This window comes from Pagrus major, chromosome 24 (assembly GCF_040436345.1).
Source record: "Pagrus major chromosome 24, Pma_NU_1.0".
NCBI classification, from domain to species: Eukaryota; Metazoa; Chordata; class Actinopteri; order Spariformes; family Sparidae; genus Pagrus; species Pagrus major.
In genome coordinates this window covers 5,034,055-5,056,105 of record NC_133238.1, presented here as the reverse complement: position 1 = coordinate 5,056,105, position 22,051 = coordinate 5,034,055, and the positions used below count along the sequence as shown (strand labels likewise).

Here is a 22,051-nt window from a genome sequence, read left to right as displayed (position 1 = left end):
CATAGTTTGTTATGTCTCAGGGACAATTCTAAGTTCAACATTAATGTGCTTTTTTTGTGTAAACATACAGTTTGGGTTATAGTTATCTAGTCAGCTACAGGGGATTGTGTATAAGGCACTTTCCTAAGCAAGAGTACATTAAAGAAGTCTGGCCAGCTTCTTCATGTTACTTTCCCTGCTAGTTGGGAGACATTCATGTTGCGTGTAGTAATGTATATTTGAGAGTGATAACTGACTATGTTGAGATTACCCTTAAGCCAGCTATTATCCTGTACTGGAGCTGTTTTGAGGAGTTCAGGGGGGAGTATGTAGCTGGGTCAATGATTACTTTGTTTTATTCATCTGATCATTCATTATTGTCATTATTTATTTATTTTCCTAATTAATTATGGTGAACATTCTCAAAACCTGGTCAATGCTAATATTATCTAAAAAAAAAAAAGTTAGAATTTCCTGCATTGTTTTATATCAGTTCTATTTCTAAGTTCCGGGTTCACCTGTAGCAAGGGGGAGCCTTATTGGGGTAACACACAAAGGGGTACATGGGTGACGTCGGACCAAACTCCCGGCAAAAATATGACTGTTCCTACCTGCAACTGTGTGTTTCCTGACTCTGCCCTGTGCTTCCTTTGCAGAATGTAGCAGATACAATAATAATAAATGTAATTTATTAATCACTGGTGATTAATAAAGCACTCGTAAATGGGGCACCACCTGCGTTGTTCGTCTATTTGAATAATCCGGAGGTAATTAATCAAATTCGACTGGACAAGTTTAACTTGTATCAATTCTAATCAATTTCAGATCAATTTATTCAATCTCATAAATGAAGTAGTGACTTCTACACAGATCCATCGGTTCTCCACATTAAAAACAAACCTGCACAGACAATGACATACGGTTAAATATGTTTATTGACTAAATAATTCAGATTAAATAAATGAAATGGCAATTTAAATGAATAACAACAGGTAACAGGAAATATGGAATAACTAAGTAATGGGTTATTAGTGGAATATGGACTGATGGTGAGATCACGAGTTAGGTTGAAGCATTTAAATATTACGGGAGTAATTTTAATACTACCAAAATCCTAACCGAATTTCTCTTAAACTAAAAGATATGAATCAGAGCCATAGACACCATCTCATGTATCATGTGTGAATCCAGCTGTGATGAGCGATGGAAAGCCTACTTTCTTAGCAGAGTGGTTGAGTCCGCGGCGGCGGGTTCCCTCAGGTGATTTGCGACTCTAGCTGGCAGTCCCGGTTCAATGGTGGGGGTCAGCTCGTCCGGTATCAGCTGGTTGGACACCTCGGTCCGATGTCTTAGGAAGAGGGCAGCTGGTCCAGTACCGCTTGTCAACGAGTCTGTCTTTTGTTGGAAACCGCTTGCACGGTTTCAGACACAGCAAGTTGCTGTAGTGTCGTGATGATGATTTTGATAAAGATGTTCTTCTTCGTTGCTTCGAGTGGTTCTCAGGCTCTGACTTTGTAAACTAAATCTAACTTCTTGAATAAAATAACTGAGGATGATACGTTGATCAGGCGGATCTTCCGTTGTTAGTTAATGCAAGATAATCTAAATTAAGTTCACTTCCTCTAAATCAGGTTACAATACTTAACTGTATAAAACAAATTAAAACAGAACTTCGTTCTGGTACAAACTGCGAAAAATATAAAAGTGAGAAAAATCAACGCGCGAGCACTTCTGCTGAGATCGCTGCCTCGAAGCGTGTTTCAAAGTAAAAGTAAGGAGCGGAAAAATTAAAGACGAGAGTTTCAAAAGTAAATTACAAGAGTAAGAGTGAAACAAAAAAAACCTAGACTAACTCGAGACAAGTGATGTCTCTTAGTTTTGTTGTCTCCAAATGGTGGGCGTGCCTGGGGGCAGGACTGCCGACTTTTTGTCTCCGAGTAGATAGTGTGAAAATTAACAGGAACTCACTAAAACTAAACTTATAGTTTTAAACGTTTCAACACCGTGCTTCACCTTTCACAGAATCTCACCATGGCTCAATAGATGTACTTTGTCTATCATGAAAAGGTTTATGACATGATTAAAATCACTAACATTCAAAAGGAATTAAAACTTGATTAAAACGTAAAAGAAAACACACTTGAATATACTGTAGGTAGAACTGGTAGAATTGATCACTTATACATATTTCTCCTAGTTCTAGCCTAATACTTGTTAAAACAAAAACATATCAGAGACATTTACTGGCGATAACAATAAACATATTAAACAGAATATTTCTTAAATAGCTCGTCATCAGGAGGTGCTGTGGTTCCACCGAACACAGGACAGATTAAACATTAAAACTTGATCTCAGTCAATCTTAATCGTAGAGAAACGGGAAAAAGATCAGTTTTATGAAATTCTTTTACTGTTTCCTAATCTGTTAAAATTAAGAGGATGAGTTCCTGGTTTAATGGTATTTTAGAACTTGCTTGAAATCGGGATGAGTGCAGAAACCATTATAGGTTGGAATGTGTGATAAGAGAAGCATAGTCGTAAACCATTAGGGCAGGAGGGCTGGAAAACAGAGAAGAGGCCCAGAGTACTTTTACTCTGTAGTGGATTCATTTGATGATGAACTCAACCGACCTGAGAGAAAGGAGTGTCAATATCTTGAGTGGGGGAAGAGGACAAATGGTTATCCAAAGCTGTAAATAAAGGAGAGGGGTTCTCCTGTGAAGCGTCCATCTGACGGTTTCATTGAAAGCAAAACAAGTCAGGTGAAGAGGTGAGAGACTTCATGGCGTCTCTTTCCTGAAAACAGTCAGCTTGCAGATGAGAGGAGTAATTAATGCAAGAACAGAACCTCAATGGAATGCAGAGGCGATGGACATGTGTTCCTACACATGCTTCATGTCACAAGGGAAGATGATAATGAAGCTGTTAAGAGCAGTGAGAAAAGCACCACAGAAAACATGACAACTTGTGAAACAACACACAACTCTAGTGGAAATTGTTGTGCCACCGGGGCACAACAATTCCAGAGAGCAGAAAACCTGGAAAGGAAACTTGTCAAAAACAAAGACTTTCATAAAGAGTATCAGAGATTCATGTCTGACCTGATCAGTAAAGAGTATGCAGTGGAAGTACCAAAAGAAGAGACTGTGTCTGAAAATGATAGTGTGTGGTACATACCTAATCATGGGGTATATCACCCCCAAAAAGGGAAACTTTGCGAAGTTTTTGAATTTGCAGCATCATCAGGGCAAGTCATTGAATACAGAACTTTTACAAGGACCAGATTTAACAAATACACTAATAGGAGTGTTAACAAGATTCAGACATGACCACATTGGTTTAATGTCAGACATAGAGGCAATGTATCATCAAGTGAAAGTACCACCAGAGGATCAAGACCTCCTGCGATTCCTCTGGTGGCCAAATGGAAACCTGAATGAGCCCTTGAAAGAATACAAAATATTTGTGCACTTGTTTGGGGCGACATCCTCTCCCAGCGGTGCCAACTTTGCATTAAGGAAGACAGCTGAGGATGCTAAGGACAAAATGGCACCTGCTGCAGTTAAAGCATGCACAATTTTTATGTAGATGACTGCCTTTTGTCAGTGTCAGATGAAACCCACACTGCAAAAACAGCCCTTCTAGAAAGAAGCAAAAAATTCTTATATTCAATCAAATCATCCTATATCAAGCAAAAAAATCTGCCAATGGGGTAAGCTTTTTTTCGCTTGACAAGATTTCTTAAAATAAGCCCAAAATTCTTGGCTCTGAAAGACTAAAATGAGACTTTAAACTAGACAGAAAATCTTAAATTAACCCGAATTCTTCTAAAACAAGCAATGAAAAAAACACTAATTTAAGATTAAGTTACTTAAAATTAGAATTTAAGTCTCTTGACTAAATTAAATTTAAGAATTGACACCTTAATCTGGGATTGATAATGAGCATAAAAGTAGTTAAAATAAGACATCATTTCTTAAAACAGCATAACAAATATAAGTGATGTTGTCTTAAATCAAGACACCAAAACTTTCTCATTTAATATTTTTTTATTAACTTTGCAATACAATTGCTCAACTCAACATCCAAAAAAGGACAACTTCCACATTCCAGAGCTATCATAATCTAACAGATTGAAAAGCCAGTTTTGATTTGAACCTCACTATCAAAAAAAACCATCAGTTATTGTAGCAGCATACTACAGCAATAAACACCATGTTGCAGCTGCTTTGCAGCATATTATCCCACAGGAAAGGTTTTCAATCTCACCAACAAATGTGTCTAACTGTGATGAACTTTTTTTTTAAACAGAACATCAACTTTCTTTGAAATACTTACAACAGGAAGAGTGGGGCAGAGTGATAGACAAAGGGACTCACTCACTGAATGACTTCCACTCACCCATCGCTTTTTTGTAGTGAGGGGTCAAATCCTGCTCATGAATTGAATCTTGAAGTACCTCTGTCTGCAGTACTGACAGTAGTGTAGAAATGCACTTGGGGTAGGTCATGTGCAGGGCATAGTAATATGCCATGACGTAGAGAAGTCCCTCATTAAGTCTGTCTATGGTGAAGGTGGTCACAGGTGTTTTTCCGATGGCGATCATACAGTTGTCCTCAGAAACGAGCAGAACCGGAGAAGACAGGGGTCGCTGCTGCATGAAACCATTAGGATCCTCAGAAGTCTAGATGACACAAATAAATCAAGAAGATTAGAAAAAACATTGCAAGTAACATAAACTTAAGACCTGGACTAGGACATGAGTGAAATCATATTGTACTTTAAAACAAACAGTCACAGTAACCCCTCAGCATTAAGCCCACTGCAAATGCTGAATGCACAGCTAGTTCCAATGATGTTAGTACTACATTAAGTACACTATGGAAAACACTTCCCCTTTGGAGCTTTTGAAATGATAAAAGTTTATCTCAAAGTAATTAAACCTAATATAAAATGTATGCCTGAAAAACTGTAACATATATTATGAAATGTTTCAGTATGTCTGTAAATCTCACCGCTAGGACATGGAAAAGAGCCTCGCTGCTTGAGCCCAGTTTCTTCGATGGCAAAGTGCTGGACGGAAAGAGCAGTGGCATGGCTCTGAAGACAGCTGTGATATGCTCCACTGGTTTAATGGAAAAGGGACAATACAAGGTGGTACCATAAATAACTTTAACATAACAAATAATTACGAGACATTATTATATAAAATGAACAAGTCAATGTATTGTGACTTCACCTCCATTCAAAGTTTTAGGAGGCTTCATGGCCTTCTTCATAACTCCATAAAACTGGACCTTTGAATAGAAGGTTTTCCATCTGTTCTGCATCTCTGATATGTACTGGGAGTTGGTCGGTTGGATGATTCGCTGCAGCTCATCCAGCACCTGAAAAATAGATTCAGATAAAGAAAAAAAACCTGAAAAAAAGTACATTCTGATGACTTCTTCAAAAAAAAAAACCAACAACATTACTTACATGATCCAGTTCTCTGAAACAAGGGTAAGCCTCTAGAATCTTTGTTGCTCTGTCTTGCTCATTTAACACATCAGAGGTGATGAAGCGTCTTCGAGACTCAAATTCCATGTTCAGCAAATGAGTTACCGCAGCTTTGTTTGGCTTTTTGGACTTGTACATTTCTTGGAGGGTCTTGTAGTGTCTTGCTTGGATTTTCTGGCTGTCCATGATGTCAACTGAACAAGCTGAAGACATTACAGGAACGTTATGGTGGAAAGGGGACATGAGATTTCCAAACTAACAAGTAAAACTGACAAATTAAATGTAATAAGATACATACATTCTTCATCACTGCTGTTCCGGTTCTGCGCTGGGGTGCTGGTTCTAGGTGACAGATCTACTGGGATGCCCATGGGACTAACAGGTGACCGTTCCAGAATAATGGTGGATGTACTGGAATCTCCATCATAGTCAGTAGTTGCAACGTCTGAACTGACTTCTTGTCGTGGTTTCTTGGAAGGAGGACCTTTGGCCTTCTTTGGACTTCTGACATTTGAGAGTCTCTTCATGAGCTTTTTGGCAACATGCTCCTGCGAGGCATATATAGTTAACATTAAAAAAAATGACAATAGGCTCAAACTTTCTTATATTCTAATTATATCTTTCGGCAATGTCTTGCTCCATTTGAACTTTCTGTCACGATTTAGCACTGTATGAACAGAAATCTCAGTATTAACATCATACCAGCAACAAGCAAAAGTGACAAAATCTACTCACCCACTCATTGTTTGATGACCTGTCTTTTATCATTGGATAGTAATCCACCAGTCGCTTTGCCATGGCATTCACCTCATGTTTGGTGGGGTATCTGGAGTCCTCTGTGGCTCTTGCGATGGAGATCATGTTAGTCATAGTGTTTCTTATGAGTCGGCAGAAGAGCTCCTTGGATAGGGTCACATTGTGCTCGGTCCCCAGCCGTTTCTGTTCAAAGTAGGAGCGTCGCACCTGTTCAAGCTCACTGTCTGTGAAGACTATGTATTCTGGGTTTGACATAGTCACAAATTTAGAAGTATTGGCCTCCTCTTTTGAAAGGTCACTGCCTCCAGTGGGGGGTGATTGCTGAATTTCGGGAACAGTATCCACCTAAAACACATTGACACAAACATTTATTGAGTAACTTTGTCATAGTATGTTCTTACTTGTTAGTTCAAGCATTATCATTTTGGGGATTAAAAAAGCACTTTTTTATTTTATATCCACTGTTGAAATGGACTCAAAGCAGAAATGTCTAAACAAATGACATATTTATGTATATGAACCAGATTTAAACTGTGATATTGGAAAAATGTTGTACTGTTAAACAGTTCTGTTGTACTGTGAAAGACAAACCTGACCTTTTCATCTTTATTTACAACAAGCCATATAGCCCGCCGCCTCAAGAAATTTTCAGGACCAGGAAAGAGGTCTTTGATGTCGTCTCGGGAAAGCGAGTGGAGTAAGTCTTCTCCAATATTAGCAGCTGGAATATAGAACAGTTACAGTCAGGGCCAAGAAACAAAGGTTATCATTGAATTCCCTCAGATTTTAACATAGCAGGTGAGGACATTTTGCCAACACCCCTTGTACAATAAGCACTGTTTGGACATTTTACAAATTTTTCCTATTTTTACTTCAAGAGCAGTGAGTGAATTTGACAGCATTTATAAATTATCGGTACATATATTGAAGCCATGCAAACTACAGTAAGAGTGACAATAGAGCCTTGCTAGATAAAATGCATTCACATTTCATGTCAGTTAATATTGTAAAGCTTGATAGACAATTGGCACCACAAATGGCACCTTTAAACAAATGCGTTAGCATACAGATTAAACTCAGGCGCCTTGTTCTTATTGTGCGGATGGAGAGGGGGAGGGGGTTGCCAAGGTAACAAACACCGAGTCAGTGGCAAGACTTGAACCGGGGTCCTGTGCGCGCAAAAGAGCTCCAACGGCTCCGGCTCCTGCCTGGGCATGTGCACTGCTTAATCAATTAACCCTTAACATTTTACAACCAGGCATTTTTCAGCATTTACAGCCCCTAATATTAACAACATGGACCCAAAGCTTAATTAGACTTAACCAGGGCTCTAGACTAACTTTTTCCCCAGGTAGCACTGGTGCTACCTAGCTTTTCATTTGGTAGCACAAAAATAAATTAGGTAGCACACCTTATTTTTCTTTGTTGTGTGACATTAATAAAACGTATCATGCCGGTGATAGTTTTTATTTCTATACCATAGTTTTGCCTTGATATGACGTAAGGATTGACAATGACCCAAGCTTGACATTTGTAAAATGTTTTAATCACAACTGATTAAACATGAACAGCTGATTACTGCATGAGCAGTAGACAAAAGGTCTTCTTATAAAGAAAAATAAAATCAAAGGACAAAATAATATTTTACATTACATCATGTAAAGACATAAGACTAACTTATTTAACAGGTGCAACATGACATGATGCTACCAAAGAAGACATGGGACAGTCTGAGGACTTTACTCCATCTACTCTGGCCAACTCTTAAAGTTAGGCCTCCTGCTCCTCTTTCCCTGGGAGAACCAGACCTTAACATCCTGCTCAGCATCATAGTCCTCCAGTTTTGGACCCTCAACACTAATTCGGATTAAGTCCTCAACAGTATCATAGTATATATTAAGGGTTCAGCTTCGGGACAAAAAAAAAATATTTCTTTCTATTTGAGGCAAAAGTCATGAACAAAAACGTGTTGAAAATGCGCTGAAATTACAAAGTAAACGAAACAATTGTAAGATAATCCACAAGACAAATCACAAGTTTTAAATCAGTCATCACTTTGGACTGATTGACTGACTTACCGGTAGAAGAGGAATCGGCGCATTGTCTACCTTTGGAGTTGGCGGAGTTGTTCAGAAGTGACACCGAGGAAGAAGATTTCGTTGGCTTTAGTGATTATGAGTGACACTGATTGTTTGGTTGTAGCATGTTATATATGCTATATTTAGTCGAATGACTCTACCGTAATATGTTACGTTAACATAGCCTTCCAGGCACGTTCTCAGTTCGTTGTTTATGCGTCATATAACGCAGGCTACACTTATTCAGCCTGTTGTTCTCTATTCTATTTTTATTTTAAATTGCCTTTCGTGACATGCGCATGCTGTTATTACTATTCTGTGGAAGCGCATCGTTCGTTTTTCCCGGCAGAAATGTACGTTGTTTAAAGCCCCCAACAGTGCGCTGATGGTCATGAAAATAGAGCCCGAAATGTCTATCCTTGGTGTTGGATATTATCAAATAAATTTCCCCCCAAAATTTGATGCGACTTATACTCCAGTGCGACTTAGCCTATACATGTTTTTTTTTCGTTCTTTATTATGCATTTTTGGCTGGTGCAAATACGGTATATATTATATTTATTATCAACCACACGTCCGCACGGTCACGGCTGAGGAGGGTAGTGAAAGGGGGGTCCTCTCCAAGTCGCACCGGTGCGACCTGTTTGAAAATTAACTCGCACATTTTGAAATTAGGTCGCATGTGCGACCTATTAGGTCGCACTCTAGAGCCCTGGACTTAACCTATTTCTAGATGGGAATCATAATGCAACACCAGCCGGTTTTTTGATGTAGATAAGCTGCTAAACTTTAGCCCATTAGCAAATCCACAAATCGTTAAGATAGGTAAACAACGCCAGCACAACATAAAAGTAACCCCTGTAGCATACCTCTGAGTGTGGCAATTGCAACCTCGTCCAGTTTGTCCATCTTTTGACTCTGATATCCACAATCGATGTTTGAGAATAATACATTTCGAGCAGCAGCAGGTGACCTCCGGAATAGCTGCTGTGTAGGCCTAATTCAAATTGCAACGGACTCCAAGCGGAGAAAAAAAAAAAAAAAAGCGTGACAGGGTGGATTGTACCATCTTCCAAGAGGGAGCGGGGGTGGGCACTCAGCCTAAATGAGTTTATTTTGCATTTATACAAATTATATTCATCTAAATAAGTTTATATTACTTTATAATTATTAAAATCGAGGCACACTCATGTGATAATTGATAAATGGCAAGTCGTTTCTGCCGTCATAAGACACTGAATTATGGTGTGAGCAATAACCAGGACGTATCACCAGGTCATGGTTCAGACGGTTCAGACAGAGCAGGGGCAAACGCAGGTCGGACTCCAGCTAGTTAACTCAGGCTAAAAACGGGGGAAATGATTTCTTGAAGGCATTGCTCCATTAGAAATAAAGTGTGTGTTAAAACAGTTAGTTCTTTTAGGTCAACTAGACTTGGATGTTCTCAATACTGCATTAACTGGATTTCCCTACTCTCCACTTGATGTCAAAGACAAACCAAGCCCTATAGCTTACAGCACATTAGCTTCAAGTGATAATAAATTGAAGCAATCCTCAGGCCAAATGATTGTTCTACTAAAGATATTGCCATTTCTTATTGATACAGCTAAAGATACTGAATACTACAAAATAATTCTTGAACTCATAGAAATTGTTAAAATTTTGTTTGCTCCTGTCATTGGTCTACAGACAATTATCAAGTTGAAAAGACTTTAATACTTTGCAAGTCTTTAATAAGGCATAATCAAATGTATGAATGTTGTCAAAATGTAAGTTATTCTGAACACCCAATTTTTTTTAACGAGTGTGCGTTGGGACCAACTTCAGAAATACGCAACATGTCGTATTTGAAAGAAAAAACAAGGGCTTTCCTTGGAACTGATGACATAGACAATGCAGTGTCTGTAAAATGGATTAATCTAAATGGTAATAAATATATACGGGAGAAGACATTACTTGTAACTGCTGTTAATTCCAATGATTTACCTGAGTTTGGACTTGTGAGAAATATCTATGTAATTAACTCATCATTATATTGTTTTGAGTTGCAGCAGCATACTACTGTTCGCTATGATGGAAATTACATGGCATATACAATAGAGATTCCAAACATGGCACAAGCAACTGAACTCATAGCATCTGATAATCTGGTAGATTTCACTCCATATTATAGTTATACTCACAAGGATGTGACATATGTCCCTACAAAATATTATCTGGGAGATGTGCTTGGGCTACACAGAGCCTCATCTGATGGACTGTAAAAGGCACACTGTTTAATGTGTTTGCCACAAACTGTGCTTCTTGACCGTCAATTTTGTTGTTTCATGATTCTTTCTTCTTCAGATGAACAATCAATTAGCAGTCAGATGCCGATGCTGCAGGATACTGCATGCTCTTTTGTGATTCAGGATGCAATTGAGTCAAGGGTCATATCATTTTGGCCATTTTTTCATTTTGTTTTGTTTATGGGCCATGCAGTTTTCATTCAGCATGGTTATTTGTATTATGTTGTGTGTTGTATAGACCAGTCTGCTGTCATCTTAATATGTTAGATATGAAGCAGCAGGTTCTGCCCTGCAATGAAAATAATAATAATAATAATAATTATAATAATAAACCTTTAATTGTCCTTGTTTCATGGCATTCTTAAATTGAGAAGTTGTGCAAATGGTCTTACTCTTAAAATAAGGCAAATAATCTTGTCACTGCACTGGGTTTTATTGTAAAACATTTTTATACTCTGTTTCTGGTTCATTCTAGCTCAAAATTAGCTGGTATATCTTAACAAGAAAAAGTAAGGCATACTTTCTTAAAATGAGATAATTTTTCTAATCAAAACATGCTTGACAAGATTAATATTCTTTTTGGGCAAAAAAATAAGACTTATTTTCTTGATACAAGGCTTTTTTTACTTTCTTGAAATTCCTTTTTTGCAGTGCAAGCAGTTGATGTGGTCAGAGACTTGACAGCACTGTGTGAGAGTGGAGGATTTCATCTTACAAAATGGATGAGTAATAGCAGGACTGTTCTAGCCTCCATTCCTGAGTCAGAAAGAGCAAAAGAGGTTAAAGATTTGGACCTTGATCATGATGCATTACCTGACGGAAGAGTCCTTGGAGTGAACTGGTGTACAGAGTCAGATGTTTTCAAGGTCAGAATTAATGCAAAGAATACACCATAAACTAGACGTGGCATCCTGTCATTTGTAAGTGCTGTATATGACCCGTTAGGGTTTTTGTTACCTGTCATCCTTCCAGCTAAAATGATCCTGCAGGAGCTGTGTGGCAGGAAAGTCTCCTGGGATTAAGATATCCCTGCTGACCTGGCTCAAAAGTCACAAAAGTGGATTTTGGATCTTGCAAAACTTCATGGTTTCACATTGGACAGATGTCTAAAACCAGTTGGTTTTGGAAAAGTCACATCTGCACAAATGCACCACTTTGCAGACGCGAGTGAGAAAGGTTATGGAGTTGTCACCTACCTTCTCATTAAAAACAAAAAGGGTTCAGTTCACTGTTCATTCATCATTGGGAAGTCCAGAGTGTCTCCATTAAAACAAACAACAATTCCGAGACTGGAATTGACAGCTGCTGCTGTCGCTGTAAAAATGGACAGGCTTATGACAAAAGAGCTGCAAATGCCACTGGAAGAATCCATGTTTTGGTCTGACAGTACCACTGTGTTGAGATATATTGCTAGTGAGAATGTTAGATTTAAAACCTTTGTAGCAAACAGAGTGTCACTTATCACAGACAACACTAAGCCAAGTCAGTGGATGTATGTGAACTCTGAGCTGAATCCAGCCGACCATGCATCCAGAGGCATGAATGCAGACACATTCATAAAGTGTCAGGACTGGACTGGTGGGCCAGATTTTTTGAAGAAAGATGAGAAACACTGGCCAGTTTCACCTGATATCAAAGAAGATACAGAAAGATGTTGTTGAAGTTAAAGCTGCAGTGAGTGCGAATGCTACAAATGCATATGAGAATACACTTAACAAGCTCATTTGTCATTATTCAGAATGGCACAGATTAACAAGAGCAGTTTCCTGGATGATGAAGTTGAAACAACTGCTCCACAAACTGAGTGTACATCGCAAATTACTCACATTACAAGCAAGTGGGAGACTGAGTCATGAAAGGAAAACAGATTGTTGCAAACCAGATGCAAAAGTTCAAAACAACTATCAGTGGATCTTTGCTCACTACTGAAGATATTGCACTGGGAGAGATTGAAATTGTCAAACTGTATCAAATGCAAGGCTTATGTGATGAACTGATGACTCTTTAGAAAGGTGACAAGCTGAAGAGAAGAAGTCACATCATCAAGCTTGATCCTGTCGTGCAGGATCAAGAAAGATATCAGCAAAACCTGGTGAACAGAGAATGGCAAATCTGCCACAAGATCGCCTGATACCAGACAATCCTCCGTTCACTAGTGTAGGAATAGACTATTTCGGACCCTTTGAGGTCAAGTGTGGGAGGAGTATGGTCAAGAGGTATGGGGTCTTGTTCACATGTCTCACAGTCAGAGCAATTCATATAGAAGTTGCTAATTCTCTCGAAACTGATTCCTTTGGACGATTTATAGCCAGGAGAGGCCAGGTGTCTATAATGAGGTCAGATAATGGCACAAATCTGGTGGGTGCAGAGAAAGAAATGCGTGAAGCAATCAGAGGCTGGAATCAGTCAAAAATCTCAAATATGCTCATGCAGAAAGGAATCACTTGGATATTCAACCCACCAGCAGGTTCACATTTTGGAGGCATCTGGGAGAGGCAGATTCGTTCTGTGAGGAGAATTCTTAACCAGATACTGAAACAGCAGCCTCTTGATGATGAACGTCTCCACACATTGTTCTGTGAAGTCGAGGCTATTGTAAATGGCAGACCTATAACAAGAGTGTCAAATGATCCACATGACATTGAGGCTCTCACACCTAACCATTTACTTCTTCTGAAAAGCCAACCAGTGCTGCCTCCTGGAGTGTTTCAGAAAGAGGACTTTTATGCCAGGAAGAGGTGGAAACAGGTACAATACCAGTCTGACATCTTCTGGAAACGCTGGACCAGGGTACTTGCCGCTTCTGCAGGAGAGGCAGAAGTGGACTGAAATCAGGAAAAATCTGAAGGGAGGACATGTCGTTCTTATAGTGGACGACGGTGCACCAAGAAGTTCACGGGTGATGGGAAAAGTTGAAAAGGCAGTTTCTGATGCAAAAGGTCTTGTTAGATGTGCTTTTGTGAAAACTAAAACTAGTGTTTTGGAAAGACCAATAGATAAGTTATGTTTATTGCTTGAAATGGATGAATAAGTTCTTATTCCGTGTGTGATACACTTGTGTTTAAAGCATGTGATTTATGCTCCACACTAAACTTGAGTGAAACTTTACAAGACTGACTTTAGTGATGTAGTAGGTGTAAAATATTGAATAAAATGTTGTGCTGTATGACTTTATTTTCACTCTCACATTTCACTTTACGATGTGCAAATTTACAAGTGGATCGCCGATATTGTCTCCAAGTGTATTTTGGGCAAAATTGTCATCAACCGTCCACCAACATCATCAGTCACTTGTCAACAGAGTGCAAGCTAGGTGGAGCATTTTTACTACGAAGTTAACATGAGTGGCAGTTCATATAAACATAAAAGCGGGCAAAGTGCAAAGAAAAGGAAAAAAGAGAGCAAGGAAAAGCCAAATTACAAAAACTGGACACATATTTTGTTCGTCCCCCTGGAGATGAACCCGACATTGTTGTTGGCAGCGATTCAGGCCCGCCAAAACTGCCAGCACAGTCAGGGAGCCAGATTTACAGGTAGCAATTCTAACAATCACTACACTATACACAATGTGTGAGTTAGTTGTAAACTGTTGATGGTTGTTATTGTAGTAGCCCAGCCGCCTAGCTTAAATCCCCTTCTTTCACAATGTGTGAGTTAGTTGTAAACTGTTGATGGTTGTTATTGTAGTAGCCCAGCCGCCTAGCTTAAATCCCCTTCTTTCTCTCTCGGCTGTATCGCGGTGATGTTAGGGACTCAGCAGTTGCTAGCTGCTCCAGGGTAGAGCCAGACCTGGTACCTGACCAGCAGCCCCCCTCCTCACCTGCACTGGACACTGGAAATGAAAGCAGCAGGTCTCCTCATGCTACAGGTGACACGCAGACCGTGGATGATGAAAACCCTCCTCTGGAGTGTTTTCTGACTGATTGGGCCAATTTTGTTGAAAACATCCAGGACGCCAACATTAAAAGATATATCCTTAAGATGGGCCCATACAGACCCAAAGGTCCATTTCCCACTGATAACGACAATCTGTGTTTTTCGGAAAGTTATTACACCTCTACCACTAAAGTTGGGATGAAACTTCCCCGCAGCTGGATGTACTATTCCCCCAAATTAGACTGCTGTTACTGTGAGCCTTGCTGTCTTTTTGCCAACCGAAATGCCCCGTATTACAACAATGCATGGGTAAACGGAATAAGAGATTGGAAACATCTTTCTGCCAAAGTTGAGAAGCATGAATCCACGCAAATACATCTTGCTGCATGCATAGTCTACGAGCAGTGGAAACTCAACAACACAATAGACGAAATGGAGAGGAATGTACGTAATGCAGCCTTGTTTTGGAGACAGGTCGTGGAGTGCATTGTAAATGTAACTCTTACTCTGGCTTCATGCAACCTGGCATTCAGGGGGCACAGGGAAGTTCTAGGTCAGGGAAATGCTGGCAACTTTTTGTCAATAATCGAGTTATTAGCTCGCTACGACCCTGTTTTGAAAGAGCTAATCAACCGACCAGAAGGGTCAGCGAAATACCTAAGTCACCAGATTCAAGATGAGATTATTTACATATTATCTCAACGCGTGAAAGCTGACATAATTAATGAAATAAATGAAGCCCCGTTTTATTCGATTATCATGGACACAACGCAAGATGTGTCAAAGATAGACCAGCTGAGCCAGGTGTACAGTTACGTAACTGTTGTTAAGAATGACATGGATATTGCAACAGATATACAGATCAATGAAGTGTTTTTGGGTTTTGAGGCGACTGTGGGCTCATCAGCATCAGAGCTTGAAAACCAAATCCTGGGCTCTATAGAGAAAAACGGAATAGATCTGACAAAATGCCGCGGACAGGGCTATGATGGGGCCGTGAATATGAGTGGTGCATATTCAGGAGTACAGGCAAGAATAGCAGAGAAGGAGCCCCTTGCCTGATATGTTCATTGCGCTGCTCATAATCTCAACCTAGCTCTCAACGACTCTGTTAAAAACGTCCCTGGAGTGAAGCAGTTCCATGACACTGTAGAGATCCTGTACAACTTTTTTGGTCACAGTATCAAACGATGAGCGCTCCTCAGTGAGTTAATGAAGCCAGAGAGCAGAACTGTCACATTAAAACGCCTCTGTCCCACTCGCTGGACATCTCGACATGATGCGCTTTTTGCGTTAAGGCACAGATATGGAGACATTATAAAAGCCCTCATCAAAATATCCCTGACCAGTGACAAAAACGATGAGCGTGGTGAAGCAAGTGCGCTCAAGAATGCCATAAGCAAATTTTCTTTCATATTTTTAGTCAACATGCAAACCAAGATTCTTGAATGTATAAACGCTGCCTCACAGTTACTGCAAGCTAAGGACGCGGATATTCTGAAAGCATCTACTCTTCTGCAAAACACCATCAGTGTTTTGATGGAGTTTAGGGAGCAATTTGATGAGGCTAAGTCTGCCACTCTTGCTCTAGCTACAAAATGGGGAAGTCAAACGCAGTTTGAAGCAACCAGGGCCAGAAAAGTTGAGAGGCACCTGGCTGCAGGCCTCCACTGTGAAGTCGCTTCCGGTGCAGGCTCCACTGTCAGGACACCTCCACTGTCAGGACGGGAAGTGACGACATTTAAATCTGGATTTCACCTGCATTTTCATTCGAGAGAGACCAGCGAGTGAGCATGTGTTCCGAGTAGCAGTGAGTTGCTGATTTTTATTATCCACAGAAAGTAAATGCATGGTTTCTTGTGTTCTTCGTCAATATAGGTGCCGTAAAATAATAACGTTATAGAAGTCATTAATGATGCAAATTAGTTAGATAACGTCAAAGTTAACTTTCACCAGTGGAGGTTAGCATCAACACCGTAAATTATCAGGGATTATTAACTGTATAGTGGATAACCTAAAGTAACTGTTCGCATTTGTTTGTATGTAACGTTATAAAACATTTTTGTAAACTCTCCTTGCATTAGCTGGGCATCGTCACAAAGTTGAAAACGTGTCTTTCTGAACTCACAGACATGATATGTGAGACAGCCAAGCTACCAACACAATGCAACACACCATGAGGTCCAGAGGTCGACTAGCTAATTAGTGATATCACCTGTTTAAGTGCACAAGTGGAATCAAAATGTGGCAGGACTACATGGCACATTTTTACTTTTTTATTTTTCCACCTCTGTTGTAAACTACAGTATATAAACAAAACGAATAGTAACTGAAATTACTGAGAAGTAGCTTCTGCACCATCAGTACTTTTATTTTTGATACTGAGGAAGGACATACACATTTAGAGTGACGTCTGAGAAGGGCCCTCTGACCTCCAGACTGACTGATGGGATCTTTTCTTTTTCTTCTTTTTGGAGCTTGTGTTTTGAATATTACAACTGATCATTTTGCTTATCTATATATTTTCAGGAAGAAGAGCAGCAGGCTGAGGTCTCAGTCAGACCTGCCGATGTGGACACACCAGTGGAAGGGGAAAGCTTTTTCACAGTATCTATTGGTCAGATACTGTTGGTGCAGCAGCTATGTACAGACATCTTTCTTTGTCTTTTCCATAGGAGTCGGTTGAAGATCGCATTCTTCACGATTGCAGACATGCAGCAGAGCGGGTTGAGGCCAACAGACAACTGTTGTCTGCCAAAGTAGACCTGCCTGATGTTCTGTGCTTGGGGGAGGAGAAACAGGCTGAGGCTGCTGTGCAATATGGGAGGATGTGGAAAGAAGAGGTGGATGAGCATGAAAAGGAAACAATCCTGGAGCCCTTCAAGTTCACGTTTTACAATACTGAGGACATGTGGAAATTCTGTGAAGAAATAATGGACAGAAGAAATTATTTGGCCTATTGTGAATGTCACACAGATGAGTGAGTTTGTGTTAGAATAAAGAATAAAGGGCTACAGAACATTTATTCATGTTGTGACTTGTGGTTTTTTTGTGTGTGTTTTTTGTTTTTCTCATGGATCACTTAATAATTCACTTGGATTATACTGTAGATATCAAGAGTAAGGGTAGTATTTAGTGGTAGCTACTTGGGTGTTCCAGCAGAACAAGAACATAATTAGCATAGACATAGAACCAAACATGAAATTTATGGTGGTAAAGAATAAAAATACAGAATAATACAACAGGAAGAAAAATTGAAAAAATATATAGAAAAAGAGCAGTGCAATACAGTCAAAGTTAAATGATAAAAAGTCAGTTAAGTACTGTATAGTGCACAATAAAATGTATAGGCCAATGACATCTTATGAGATGTTGGCTTATGAATATGAGTAATAACTTAAAAGACCATTTGTGCACTGAGCAATGTTATTCCTGCCCTCCATTGTTTTCATTTATCAACTATTTGACCTTCTCTTTTCAAGATCCTCAGCTTTGTAGTAGGCTGCAAATAGACTATTGAGCCCCGAGTCATATCACCCACCGTTTGTTTTTCGTAATGACTAAGTTGTAAAATTACGCAGTGCAGTGTATATTAGTCGGGCTTTTTGTCCTAGATTTGGACAGAATAAAACAAAATGCCCACGTTGGGGCTCATGCGCAACATAAAAGGAAAACACGGACCAAAAACGACAAACAAAAAAGTTTACTATATAAATACGATATAACGATTTATACTATAGGCAAGGAATTAATAGATTTTACGTCATATTGTTTACTAATTAATGCATTTGTGAGGAAAACGATTCAACCGGAAGTGCATTCGCGATACTATTTTGAAATGTATCCCGTGCATTTCCTGTCCTGACAGTGGAGGCGGCCTGAGAGTGGAGCCTGCGGCGGTAGCGACCTCACAGTGGAGGTCTGCAGCCAGGACCTCTTGACAATTTCACTACGACGACGACGCCGCCACCACCACCCCTCCCCCACATTGATGCGCAGATTTAAATTTGACAAAACACTCACCATCATTTGACTTAAAAAACGCTAATTCATCCACCACTGGTCACCTTAGTACATCTTAACACATTTATTTTAGCTTAACACTTGATATTTGGCCGGATAAATAAGTTGCCACTCAATAACTTTGTTTTAAGCAACCACTTGTTGCCAGCAAACGTGAACGTAATTAACAGCTTGTCTCAACCAGGTCAATGACAATTAATTCGCTTCACACCCCATGATATGTTAACACGACTTCATACAGCGATTACCATCCCGTAGAAGTAAATATATTCGGTTCTTACCTTATTTAAGCCGTATAATCCACACAGGGTCTTTGCCGTCTTCTCCTATTACCAACCGACATGAGTGAAAAAGGCATCCAAACCGGATGTTGTGATTAACTTCGCCAGGAGTGAATGTAACTCAGTCACAGGTGTTAATATTCAACTCGCTTGATTGACAACGCTCGCAGAGCTATTTGATCACTACAAGTGTTGAAACCAGTAGGCGATTTGAGGGGGGATGCCGCCCCCCTTGCAGAGGTGTATAAAGTACTTGAAAAAAATAACTAAGTAAAATTACAAGTACCATAACTGAAAATGACTTTGTTAAAAGTTAGTCACCCTTAAGAAAATTACTTGAGTAAAAGTCTTAAAGTAGCTCACATTAAATGTACTTAAGTATCTTGTGAAAAAATATACTCAAGTATCAAAAGTACAAGTACAAGTAAAGTACAAAGTATTTTTATAGTATGCATAAAAAGAAGCAAAACAACCAAAAATAGTTCTCCCCTTGTTCTCTTTATTTCACTTTCAGGTGAATGAAATAGATGTGGTATGATAAAACAAAAACAAAAAACCACCTGAGCAAACATGTGGAGTGAGTGAATCAAGTGTCTCGTGTCTTCCTGAGAACACAACTATACATAAAGTGTCTGTCTGCCTAAGAACACAAAAAAATGGCTCCTATCTGCCTCAGAGAACACAACTAAATAAGGGGCCTTGTGTCTGGTTAAGAATACAACTTAAAAAATACATTCTCACTACACACAGCACCATCACTGGAGACTGGTTGCACATCACTTTTCTGAACAAGTGTCTTGCACAAACTGTATTGCAAAATTAAACTTAAGGACCACTTTTCCACTTTTAAACTATGTTGGGGGAATCCTCATGGGCTGAGGCATACTCACACCACACACACAAACTTTCTGGTTCTGGTTCTAGTGGTGATAGAGAAGTTGAACTCGCGGTTCATCCTCAGCAGAAGTTGATTTTCAAAAGTGTTCGCAGCTAGCCGTGCTCTTTTTGGGCTGAAGATGAGACCTGCTATGCTGAACAGTCTTTCACAGGCTGCAGAAGCAGGCAGAGGTGTGTTGAATTTGACAGACAACTTGAGAACCACAGGAAATGTCTTCAGTATCCTTGATGTTGTCTGTTGAGTAGGTTGGGTACGAATCAAGCTGCTTGGTGGCGCTTTGTGTTTCGTGGGATCTTTTCAGGGCATGGAAGAAATCTCCCTCATCAGATGAGCCGGATCCAACATCTGCTGAAATGGAAGAATCCTCCAACTGCTCCCTGATGTAGTCCAACCCTGAAACACAGGGAGGGTGAAACTAGCATTAGTACAGCCAGGGTATGTGCACATTTTTATAGGACAAATTTAATTACATTTATGACATTTTCCATAACTCTAAGGGAAAAAAATTAAATTACATTGACAAACAATACTATCAGAAACAAAAGGCCAAAATTAGCAAAAGAATAAATACAATAATAGAAAAAAAGTTGAGACAAATTGTGAAAATAGATCTACAAGCTCGCAACACGAGGCAGTGTGAGCTTGCAGATTGGCTACTTTCACAATTTCTGTATCTGCCAAATTCAAGGAATAAACAAGGAGAGAAACACAAATTTAATGTCTTGACTCTAACAATTCCAGACATCTTGAGATATTTTCAGGCCCCGAACTTCAAAAACAAAATTTACAGTACCCTGATTACAGCTGAAATACTATCCACCTAATTCGAAATTAGACTGATGTATAAAATGAATAATAAAATAACAAATGTAGTAAGTGTACATTAAATTTGTAATTTAATGTATATTTGCCACATTTCCTTTCCTATTTTAAAGATCTTCATGTTGTCTTACCAATTCTCAGTGTAGCATCATCTTTGATCCAGGCCGTTCTGAACTTTGGGATGAGAATCGCTGCAGCAATCAATTCAGGGTCTCTTTAACATCTCGCCAAAACGGTTCTGGATGCCCACTTGAATGGCTTCAACCAACGGCTTGCAGTGCCTCTGTTCAATCTTTATTTTTTCCAGTTTGCTGCTCAGCAGGGAAATCGTCGGAAGAAGCCATCCTATCTGGACTTCCGCTTCTCCTTGGAGGATGTTGATGGACTGGGCGACAGGGCTCATGGTGGTGTAGTACTCTTTGAGGAAAGTGAGCTCAACTGGATGGAACCGGTTAGGGAGAAAACAAACCACTGTTTTACAATTATGCATGAATATTGTACCCAAAAATCAGTAACCTAGAAAACATACAAAGCAAGGTTTTACAGTACATTGTGTATGAACCAGTTCCGAGGTTGTCTACAGCTCCTTATAATGGTTTAGTTTACTTGAGAGATTGAATATTTTTATAACCACTAGAGTGCAGTAGTAGGTAGGTTGGTGAAAGCTAGATAGTGTATGTTCAACATATTACTGCATTCTAGTGGTGGTAAAAATATTTAATAGCTCCGGTAAACTAAACCACTAGGAAGGCGAACATAGTATGAAATGAGGACTTTAATGGAGCATAGCACTTTCACCTCAGGGATCATTTCTAAAGGGGTCAAGTGGTTTTTAAACGAGTCTCATTTAAATATGATACAAGTCAGGGACATTCACAGAAGCCATGACAGGCAAAAAATAAATAAATAAATAAATAAAAAATACATAATTCCAACTTACATTGGAACCTTCAATTCTGCACAGATCTCTCTTAAAGCTGGCTCTCCCTTCTCTCTCAGATTCTTGAGTAGCCTTTCCACAGCCATAAACAGCGAGTTCCACCTGGTGGCATTTGGTCGTAGCAGCTGGAGGGAGCAGGCATCTTCCACAGCTTCAGCTGCTTGGCAGGATCTTCCACACTTATTCCACAGCCCATGACACTTGCTGAATGTTGCAGTTTTTTCATAGGTGTGATTGGCAAAGGACAAAAAAGCAGGAAAATATACTGACGTTTAGCATTTACTCCTGATTACTTTTTGCATGCCGATGAGGCAGGGCGAGTAATGTTCTCCTCATTTCCGTAGTTAACCGTTCCTGCTTCAGCAGAGACTTTGGTTTGCCTCCAGGGTCGAAGTTGATGCTAACTTCCGTAACCTAGCCTAGCTCCTCCCTCACTTTACCCAGCAGCTGGGAAGCAAGACACGGGAACTTTCCTGGGTCCTGAGGAGCTGCAGCATTTACTCAGAGACAAACAGAAACCTAAACTGTACATTTACTACTACTAGACAACTTTACTGTTAATTTCTTCTCTCCTCCATCACCCACACCTGTCAGCTCTGAGCTCAGCCACC

General features: G+C 39.7%; 1 protein-coding gene and 1 long non-coding RNA gene across 2 annotated transcripts; both read right to left on the bottom strand.

Annotated features, from left to right (window-relative positions):
* Nucleotides 1-4,354: 4,354 nt before the first annotated feature.
* LOC140992439 (uncharacterized) lies at nucleotides 4,355-18,853 on the bottom strand. The gene is made up of 8 exons (XM_073462738.1): nucleotides 18,781-18,853; nucleotides 6,831-6,955; nucleotides 6,214-6,579; nucleotides 5,777-6,026; nucleotides 5,458-5,681; nucleotides 5,219-5,366; nucleotides 4,995-5,104; nucleotides 4,355-4,663 (listed from the first exon to the last, which is right to left on the bottom strand). The coding sequence occupies exons 3-8, from the start codon at nucleotides 6,487-6,489 to the stop codon at nucleotides 4,355-4,357; spliced, it is 1,317 nt and encodes a 438-aa protein (XP_073318839.1). The 5' UTR covers nucleotides 6,490-6,579; nucleotides 6,831-6,955; nucleotides 18,781-18,853.
* Nucleotides 18,854-19,446: 593 nt separating this feature from the next.
* On the bottom strand, nucleotides 19,447-21,841 carry LOC140992239 (uncharacterized). The gene is made up of 3 exons (XR_012178012.1): nucleotides 21,441-21,841; nucleotides 20,632-20,938; nucleotides 19,447-20,071 (listed from the first exon to the last, which is right to left on the bottom strand). It is a non-coding gene; the product is annotated as an uncharacterized lncRNA (long non-coding RNA).
* Nucleotides 21,842-22,051: the final 210 nt, after the last annotated feature.

What these genes read in the sequence shown, in the direction of transcription:
- LOC140992439 (XM_073462738.1), bottom strand. Translation starts at nt 6,489, where the DNA reads ATGTCAAACCCAGAATACATAGTCTTCACAGACAGTGAGCTTGAACAG. An exon ending in GGTCATCAAACAATGAGTGG is followed by an intron (nt 6,027 to 6,213) that starts GTGAGTAGATTT and finishes TATGCCTCGCAG; the next exon opens with GAGCATGTTGCCAAAAAGCT. An exon ending in GAACAGCAGTGATGAAGAAT is followed by an intron (nt 5,682 to 5,776) that starts GTATGTATCTTA and finishes TAATGTCTTCAG; the next exon opens with CTTGTTCAGTTGACATCATG.